This window comes from Mus pahari, chromosome 5, assembly GCF_900095145.1.
Source record: "Mus pahari chromosome 5, PAHARI_EIJ_v1.1, whole genome shotgun sequence".
Lineage (NCBI taxonomy): Eukaryota > Metazoa > Chordata > Mammalia > Rodentia > Muridae > Mus > Mus pahari.
Window position 1 is genome coordinate 70,588,354 of NC_034594.1, and position 9,703 is coordinate 70,598,056.

General features: G+C 53.4%; 1 protein-coding gene across 3 annotated transcripts in view; it reads left to right on the top strand.

The window, feature by feature from the left end:
• The window catches only part of Sned1 (sushi, nidogen and EGF like domains 1), a 61,920-nt gene that overhangs the window by 41,663 nt on the left and 10,554 nt on the right, over positions 1-9,703 (top strand). Inside the window, exons 18-28 of one of the 3 annotated variants that reach the window (XM_021197739.1) lie at positions 78-191; positions 495-608; positions 1,038-1,151; positions 1,460-1,756; positions 1,971-2,154; positions 2,339-2,451; positions 3,161-3,442; positions 4,761-4,905; positions 4,978-5,060; positions 5,893-5,988; positions 8,991-9,107. In XM_021197739.1, coding sequence (XP_021053398.1) covers positions 78-191; positions 495-608; positions 1,038-1,151; positions 1,460-1,756; positions 1,971-2,154; positions 2,339-2,451; positions 3,161-3,442; positions 4,761-4,905; positions 4,978-5,060; positions 5,893-5,988; positions 8,991-9,107 — 1,659 coding nt within the window. The remainder of the gene's footprint in view (positions 1-77; positions 192-494; positions 609-1,037; positions 1,152-1,459; positions 1,757-1,970; positions 2,155-2,338; positions 2,452-3,160; positions 3,443-4,760; positions 4,906-4,977; positions 5,061-5,892; positions 5,989-8,990; positions 9,108-9,703) is intronic. The other 2 variants (XM_029538404.1, XM_029538403.1) reach the window with 2 other exon arrangements.

Here is a 9,703-nt window from a genome sequence, read left to right on the forward strand (position 1 = left end):
CCTTGCTGATCATTGGGGAGCAAATAGAACATGCAGGAGGTTCCCATATGAGTCAGTGCCATCCCCTGTCTATGCAGAGACAGGTGAGTGCCAAGCACAGCCCTGCAGAAATGGGGGCTCCTGCAGGGACCTCCCCAGGGCTTTCATCTGCCAGTGCCCTGAAGGTTTCATTGGAATCCACTGTGAAACAGGTAGGGTTCTTTCAGGTGGGTCCCACAGAACCTGGGCTGCTGGGAGATCAGAGGGGAAGCAGGAGCCATCCTCTTGCTGGACAAGCCACCCAGAGAGAGAAACCCCCAAGGCTGTGGTGACCCGGAGGGAGGAAGAAAACTGGGCGGGGGGGTCCCTGAGAGCCCCTCCTACCCACAGGTGCACCATAGCCCTCTCCTGGCCATCGCTCCTTGCCTCCCCCTATCCCTTCTTCCCGCTGTCCTCTCCTCCCTCCCCCAGAGCCCCTCCCTGCAGCTCGGGCCAACCCTTTGGGTGTTCTCCAGAGGTGGATGCCTGTGCCTCCAGCCCCTGCCAGCACGGAGGCCGGTGTGAGGACGGTGGTGGGGCCTACCTGTGCGTGTGTCCAGAGGGCTTCTTTGGCTACAACTGTGAGACAGGTAGGATGTCCCTGAGGGCCTTCCTTGGCCGTCTGGTCTCCTTGGTACCCCGTTTGCTGTCTTCATCTTCCTCCACTTCCACTTCCAGGAACACATGCTCAGTCCGCAGCCTCATGCCCACCTTGGCTGGCTCTGTTGTCCCTGGACAGGCTGAGCTCGCATCCCCAGAGCCCCACACTCGCCGTCCTTTCCATGGACAACTCTTTTCCCTATTAGCATATGATAGGTCCCTTGGAGCACTAGCCTCGAGCCAGGCTTGTTTTGGCCATGCAGTGCCTGGCAGGCAGCTCTTAGCTTGAAAGGCAGAAAGAGATAGCAGGTGCCATGACACTACCCCACCCCTCCCCCACCCAAGCCACCTATGTCAACAAGAAGCCAAGGTACAAGAAACTCCCCTAACTCCCCCCTCAATGTTATTTCCCCCCTCAGTGAGTGACCCCTGCTTCTCTAGCCCCTGTGGGGGCCGCGGCTACTGCTTGGCCAGCAACGGGTCCCACAGCTGTACCTGCAAAGTGGGCTACACAGGCAAGGACTGTACCAAAGGTGAGGGCCAGGAGCTCCGGGAAGGAGGATGGAGGAGCAAGGGGGCCAGAAGGTAGGCCAGGGACCAGGTGGGAAAGATGGGCAGACAGCTGCTGACCTAGGTCCCCTTCAGAGCAGGGAGGGGGTGCCAACAGCCACCTATATAGAAATGCAAACCTCCAAAGGGCCATGGTCACCCAAGTGAGAAGACTCCCTGCTAGGAACGACCTGGGTGACCCAGGGCCAATCTAGGTGACTTGACTGGGAGCTACTCTCTCATGCTAAAGGCTAACCCCTCCACCTCCTTTATGTTTGGTGCAACCCTGAAGAGCTCCTCCCACCAACAGCCCTCAGGGTAGAAAGGGTGGAGGAGAGTGGGGTCTCCATCTCCTGGAGCCCACCCGAGGGCACCACAGCCAGGCAGGTGCTAGATGGCTATGCAGTCACCTATGCCTCCTCGGATGGATCATCCCGGCGCACGGACTTTGTGGACCGGAGCCGCTCCTCTCACCAGCTTCGGGCCCTAGCAGCCGGTCGTGCCTACAATATCTCCGTTTTCTCAGTCAAGAGAAACACGAACAATAAAAATGACATCAGCAGGCCAGCAGCACTGCTCACTCGCACCCGTGAGTTTCTGAGGGTGGCCTGGCCCTGGCTGCCCAGGAGAGGACCATGTTCAGCAGACAGCTCTGTGTGGGGGCTGCCTTTCCTACAGGGAAGGACGCAGTAACCAGAAGGGTGGATGAGAGGAAGGCTTGGGTGGGAAGGATCAGGCACTGGCTGGGCCGTGAGGAGCAGGTGATGCAGGCAGCATCAGCTGAGTGGTTTATTGCTCTGCAGGACCCCGCCCTATAGAAGACTTTGAGGTCACCAACATTTCAGCCAATGCCATCTCAATTCAGTGGGCTCTTCACAGGATCCAGCATGCCACTGTCAGCAGGGTCCGGGTGTCCATCCTCTACCCCGAGGCCTCTGCTGTCCAGTCCACTGAGGTGGACAGGAGTGTGGACCACCTCACATTTGGGTAAGAGATGCCCCAGGAATACAGGTCCCAGAGTGTTCTTTGTGTACCTGCCTGCCATCCATCACCTGAGGGAGGGTGGGGCCTGACACCTTCACAGAGTGGGCCAGGACCACTATCAGCAAAATAGGACTCCTGGTCATTTAGAGCTCCTAGATGCTCCTCTCCTCCTGTCCACTTCTGACAGGGACCTGCTGCCAGGGAGAAGATATAGTGTGCGGCTAATCACCCTCAGCGGGCCTGGAGGAGCTGAATATCCTACTGAGAGCCTGGCTTCAGCTCCACTGAACGTGTGGACCCGTAAGCAGACAGGCAGTTTCTGCCTTCAGTACTCTTTCACCTATGGTACCCTGTAGACTAGGTCTTCTTTTCTGCCATCCTATCCTGCCCAAAGTATCCTTACAGTGTAAACTCAGACCTTGACCTCCTTGAGACCTCTTTATTTGGATAGGCAGAGGGAGAAGAAGCCTTCTGCCAGAGACATTGTTCAAGACTGCCCCAACACCTGAATACAGCAAGATTTCCTCAGTATGCCTTCCAAAGAATACATCAGAGTTCAAGGAGCAAGCTGGGATGATGTCACTCAGGGCTTTTGGGTCATGTGACCAGCCCACTCTAGCTACATTTCTTGGTATTATTGGTCCACATGCCCTTTCTGTTGTATGAACTGTGAGAAGGGAGTGTGAGAGCAGAGGGGATTCACAAAGCAAGGGTGACTAGTAGGTCAAACTCTGTGCCTCTCAGATTCAGGACTGCCTGTCTGTGGCTCTCAGATACTAGGGGAGGCATGTTGGAGGCATGACCTAGCTTCTGCATACAGGATCCCCGTGCTACCACTCCCCCCCCCCCCATGACAGGATGGCAGCATTGACCAGGATGACAGTGTCAGCAGTAACCAAGGCTGGCTTCAGATGCAGCTCCAGATCCCTTGCAGACCTTAGGTGATGTTTCACCAGATGCTCTTTGACCTTTCACCCCTTCCTTCTATTCCTTCCTTCTATCCATCCAGGGCCTTTGCCACCAGCAAATCTGACTGCCTCTCGAGTCACAGCTACCTCTGCCCATATGGTCTGGGACACCCCCGCTCCAGGTATCTCACTGGAGGCTTATGTCATCAATGTGACCACCAGTCAGAGTACCAAGAGCCGCTACATCCCCAATGGGAAGCTGGTGTCATATACGGTGCGCGATCTGATGCCAGGTCGGCGGTACCAGCTCTCAGTTACAGCTGTGCAGAGCACAGAGCAGGGCCAGCTGCACAGTGAGCCTGCACACCTCTACATCATCACCTGTGAGTTCTGTGACAGGAGGGGGCTGGGGAGTTGTTGAAACCCACAGCTGCTGCTTGTTGCTCTTGGGGTGTGGTATCCTTGCCCAGAAGAGGCAGCATAGACAACTTGCATAGGCCATTCCTGGGAACAGAGACCTAGGCATAAGGGTAAGGAAGGACAATTGATAGCATGAGTCTCATCTTATTGTTTTACCAGTCTAATCCCAGCAGGCTTAGCAACAAATGCAGGACCTCACCATGAAAGAGCTATCGAGCAGGCAGCAATGCAGGGGCCCAGGCCTGACCCAAAAGGAGCCACAGGGCATGAGCACTGGAGAGAAGGGCAAGAGACTACAAGTGGCTGGGGAGGACAGAAAGGAACACCTGGACAGAGTACAAAAGCAAAAGGCTGGGGTGTAGACATTTGGGTGGCCACATTAATGACCTCAGTCTATTCCTACCTGTGACAGGGTACTTTACTGGAACCCAAAAGTGCCCTGCATGCCCTTTATTCTCAAACTTTACATGAGGTGCCGAGCAAAGAGTTTCGGGAGTGCAGGGAGCAAAACTCAGTGAGAAGACAAGCAGAAGGTGCACAGGGACAGACAAACAGTAGGTTCTCAGAGTAGGGCCGGTGCTCTCCAAGAGTGTGAGGCTCCACTCCCGACCTTCCTGGCCCCTTCTCCTTTCTCGTCCCAGCCCATGAGGCTGCTTTGTGGACATGACAGTGAACACAGAGTTTATATGCTATGCTAATTCTCCGACCCAACCCTGCCATTCTACCAGCTGGGCTCCAGGCATACCTGCCAGGTAGACAGATGGGGTCTCCCTATGAGCCTATCAGAGTCAGGAGGAGACGGATAGAGAAGGAAGGAAGTCACCTAGCTTGAGAGGCTGAAGGGACACTCAAGGGTGGCAAGGGTCTGGCTGTAGGAAAGCTGCCCATCAGGAAAATTGTTGCTCCATGGGGCTGTAATCCAGTCTAGCCTCCACTTAGCAAATCATGACTCTGAGTGGGAGTGGGGGGGGGGGGTTGGCCTTCCAGGCCAGTGTTGTCTGTTACAGCATAAAGGCATAGCCTCTGCTTAGAAAAGTATAACAGGTGACACAGGCCTCTTAGGCAATGTGCACCCCTCTGCCCTGCCTAAACAGGGCTGGGTATGAACTGTCCCTTCTGCAGTGGGGGCAGAGACGGGAGCACTGGGTGTAAACTGTCCCTTCTGCAGTGGGGGCAGAGACGGGAACACTGGGTGTGAACTGTCCCTTCTGCAGTGGGGGCAGAGACAGGAACACTAGGCAACCTAGTTAGTGGCTACCCCCCTTTCTCCTTTTTTGGCAGCCCCCAGGGATGGCACCGACAGACGATGGCACCAGGGAGGACACCACTCGAGGATGCTCAGAAACAGACCAGCCCCTGTGCGCCTGCCTGAGCTGCGCCTGCTCAATGACCACAGTGCCCCTGAAACACCAACTCAGTCGCCCAGGTACACACCCTAGCCCCAGCCCTGGGTTCCTAGTCTGCACTCAACCCAGTGACCCTCCTGCCCTGTCTGCAGGTTCTCAGAGCTTGTAGACGGAAGAGGAAGAGTGAGTGCCAGGTTTGGTGGCTTGCCCAGCAGAGCAGTAACTGTGAGATCACGTGCGTATTGCAAACTTCCTGGCACCAACCTAGTAGCAACCCTAGTGGCCTCACTACCCTTGCCCCTGGCATAAAATATGCTGAGATTCTTAAAATCTGGGTATAAAGATTGCGCTGGCCAGTCATTTCTGGCTCTACTAGCAACCTCAATCTTGGCCGTGTGTGAGGTTAGACTTCTAGGGTGGCAGGAAAGGCTCCTGCCATCTGCTTAGCAGGTAAAGGGCAGTGCCCAAGTTTGCCTGGGAGAGGCCAGGTCCCTAACCTCATGGGGTTCCCCAGCTCTATGGTGATTGAATGCTCAAGGGCAGAGAGCAGAGGGCATGAGTAAAGGAGTGGACGGGCAGTGACGAGAGGGGACACCAAGTCTAGATGTGAGAGAAGGGATACCTGCGGGGGGGGGGGTAGGCTGAAATATGGAGTACCAAGATAGGGATCACCAGACAAGCGGGCCAAGAGAAAATGCCTAAGGGCAGAGAGTTCTGTAGGGATGGATGGCTTACAGCTGGGGCCAAGAACCCAGATGGCTGAAGATGCTGATAAGGAAGAGAAACCCCTGTCCCCACTCCTCAGAGAGCATGGCTGAGGGGAAAGGAAAGGAGAACCTGACCTGGGGAAGAAGAGAGTGGCCCAGACATCAGCTGCACAGCAGTGAGGTCCTTAGGAAGCAGCTTCAGGAAAGCAGAAACCATGGCTTTCAGAGGGGCAGGGGAATGAGGCCCAGCTTCTGCTGGGGGACGGTGCTGGGCCACAGTGATTATTGCCAGTGTGTGAGATCAGTGGGTGGACCAGGGCATGAAGCAAGGGCCATGTGGTCACCCTTAGCTTCTCCTAGAACCCACCACTCCGGTGCCACTCAAGAACACAGAGGTCCCTGAGCAGGTCCGTCTGGCCCTCCAGCTATCCAAGAACAGCAGCAAAGACACAGGAAGTAAGTCATATACGAGGGAGGGAAGGGGGCTGGTTGTTCTTCATAGCTACCACAGAGAGAAGCTGGGAGGCATAGGGTCTGCCCAGGGGCAGCTGGCACCCCAGCTGGGACACAATTCCCCCATTTCATGAGTGAGAGACCTGAGAACAGGACACACCAGAATCTGTCTTAGAAAGACTGGTTCATCCTCCTTATTTCCAGTAATCCCCCTCACCTTGCCCCTCACCCACCCTGGGGATCCACTTCAGGCCACCCAGCTCACTTCTTCATAGAGAAGGTACCGAGTCAGGTGACAATCAGTGAAGAGTGGCCACCGAGTACGTCCTGGCTTGAGGAATGCCACCCCAAGCTTGGCCACATACAGGGCTACTCGTAGCCTGGACTATTCTGTCCCCACACAGCACCAGGTGTTTCCAGCTGCTCTACAAGCAGCTAGCAACACAAACAGATGCTCCTTCAACTGTCGGACTCTTGCTCTGTCCCTCTAGGGATTATGGGTTAGCGTTTCCTAGGGCCCAGAGGTCCTTCCTCCTTCTGAGTCACACTAGACACTTAAACTGTCTTCACCTAGCCCCACAGGAGATCAGAGTGCACGGCAGAAGTGTAAGCCCCAAGGTAGCCTCACCTGGAAAACTGCCCTGGAAAGACACCTTAATACATTACAATGCCAGAGGTATAAACAGAGGGCCCATTGATTCCTGAATTCAGTATTCTCCCCAACCCGGGACCCCTGTGCAGCTCTTGACCCTGCGCACACTGGGAGGGTGGTTGTCCATGCTGCAGTATCAAACACTCCTTACCACAGCTTGTCCTGCTTTTTGAGAGGATAAAACAGGCTCACTGGAGACTGTTATGTCGGCCCCTGTGAGTACCAGATATACTTTCATAAAGCCCAGAATAGTCTGTTTTCCCTGTGGGTCCAGTCTCCTGGGTTCCATCTCAAAAAGAAGTCCAGGTGGCCTCAAGGCCACTGACATCCTGCAGTGGGGCACATTTCAGTGTTATCACAAGGAAAAGAATCCCTTAAGGCCTCAAACACAAAACTAATCATGACTTTCGGTTCATGACACACCCATACTGTCTGTCCATCTCTGTTTGCCAGTTTGGTTGCCTTTGATAATTCTGGAGCCAGGCCCATGCTAGAATCTGACAGGAAACTTTGTCTTGTGGTTTTATTTCTCTTGGACTCTCCACGTGGCCCACCTCCATCCTGCGCTCTGTCTGAGTCCTTAGTCTTGGAATGAGTCACACATTACAATAGAGAGAGTCCTCTGTAAGGAATTCGTTTTTATCCCAACTCTCAGTCACTTGAATCAAGTGTCCAAACATGCATGGGTCTATCCTGGGCTATCTCCTTTGTTCCAACATTTTGCCTCCCATGAGCCATTTCTCCCACCTTAATGCCAATGGCCTTGGTGTGAGCTTATACACTGTAGGACCTCTAAGGAGTCTCAATCTTTCTTTCAATTGCCCTTCATCCTCTGTATGCTGGCTTTGTCTAGTGCGACAGGGTACTTGCACACAGCTCCAAAGGCCACGCATGCCCATAAACATTTATCAGCCCTCACGTGTAAAGGACCCTTCAGCTAGACATAGCAGGCCGGATCTGACTGGTGTCAGGCTTGGTCTTGTTTCCTTGTCGTCATCTGATCCTTTTCTCTGGAAGAGTTGGACTTTTCTTCCTTGAGTAAAAGTGTATCTATCCCCCAAAAGGCCCTCGGGAGTCCCTAAAGCACATTAATGCTCCCAAAGGTTGTTTCCTCACTAAACAACTTTCCAGGTCAAGGCTGTGCCTTCAAATCCCAGGAAGAATCTATGGAGAGGAGGCAGGTTCCCACAGCAGCCATCCTGGGATGGAGGGACCTCAAGGACAAAAGGGAAAAAGCAAATGCTAATCTAGATATTTTCCCTGGTTTTTCTCCACTCCTCACTCCAGAAGCTGGGTCTCTGGATTATTATGGGTTATCCCCTTACACACCAACATCTGGCTTCCACCAGAAGGATAAGCAGGTACCATCCCCACAACAGCATGCAAGTACAAAGCTTCAATAGCTTTGCTGTATAATTCATCCATAGGGGAATAGCACAACACCCTGCCACAAGATGCTACCACACCCTGCACACCCCATTTACTGCCTGATTCAAAAGAGCTCTCTCCTCTCTCCTCTCTTCTCTCTTCTCTCTCTCTCTCTCTCTCTCTCTCTCTCTCTCTCTCTCGTGTGTGTGTGTGTGTGTCTTTAGTGGTGTTGGCTATTCAATACCTGACTATAGTAAGTACTCTTTAGCGGGCCCCCTATACCTTCAGCTCTGTCCTGAGGAGCCACCAAGGCACTTCCCATCACCACAGATCTAGATGTTCATGAAAAGTATGGTAGGCTCTTATTAACCTTTCTGAGGCTCTGTCAACTGCAGATTCACCCACAAATGACAGGCGTGTCAGCCATGGTCCTCATAGCCCCGACCACCCATGCATGGAGGTGAGGACTGATGGATGCTGAGAACTCTTAGGTTTTCAATACTCTCACGTACTTCCTTGTCCTGTAGGGCTGCTGTTAACATTTCTGGGCACTATGTACAGTGCCTAAAATTCATATGAAAATGCAAGAGATTCAGAATAGCAAAACATTTTCTGAAAAGAGGAAACAGGCAGGAAGATTCGTATTCCTGATATCAAAGCATGCTATAAGCCAAGTGAGACACTCCTTAAGGACAAACATGTGAATAAACAGGGCAGAATGGAGAGTCTAGAAAGAACTACATATCTATTGTTAAATGATTATGATGAGGTGACAAAGTCCACACCACAAGGAATGGACAGTCCCCTCAACACGCAGTTGAGACCCAGTCCAGACCCAGTCAGCGCTGTTAGCAGCCCACACCAGTGTCTGACACAGGAGGAAGGCAGGTTTGCAGCCCTGTCCTTGTGTATCACTGGGGGATGCAGCCTGCAGCCGCCGCAGCTTCCCTGGACCCTGAAGCTGCTGGTGCTTTCCTGTTCCCAGGTACCCCTGGCAGCTGTTCAGAAGACACTTGTCAGAATGGAGGCACCTGTGTCCCGGGTGCCAATGCCCACAGCTGTGACTGCAGGCCTGGGTTCAAAGGCAGACACTGTGAGCTTGGTAAGACAGAGCTGGCTACTAAGGGGGTACTAGCCTCAGGGCAACTGTGGTGATATCCTGGGACTTGGCGCTGGGATGATGAGCATTCAAGATGGTTTTCCCCAAGTTGGTTTCAATCTTTGAGGTAATAAGGCAGGGGTCCAAAAGAACCCAGGAAGGAAGGATGGTGGATGTGCGGCCTCAGAGATGGGCCATGAACCACAGGGAAAGAGGGATGCCCAAAGCACTGGTTGAGAAGCACTGCAGAACAAAGCCTAGGAAGTCAGGAACTGGGGTGGTGATTCCAAAGCAACATTCTAGAGCCAGACTGATGAGAGGGACAACATATTCAGTGGCAGGATCATAGGTTCCTCAGAACACTTTTGGACTGAGTACCAAAACCAGGAAGACACAAAAGAATCCTGAGGCCACATGAAACTTAAGGAAACCCAGCCTGCAGATACTGAACACTCTACCCTGAAGCAAGGCCCCAAGCGCAGAATGGAGCTGACACAGATCCACAGGCTCACACACAGATCCACAGGCTCACACACAGACCCATAGGCTCACACACACAGACCCACAGGCTCACACACAGATCCACAGGCTCACACACA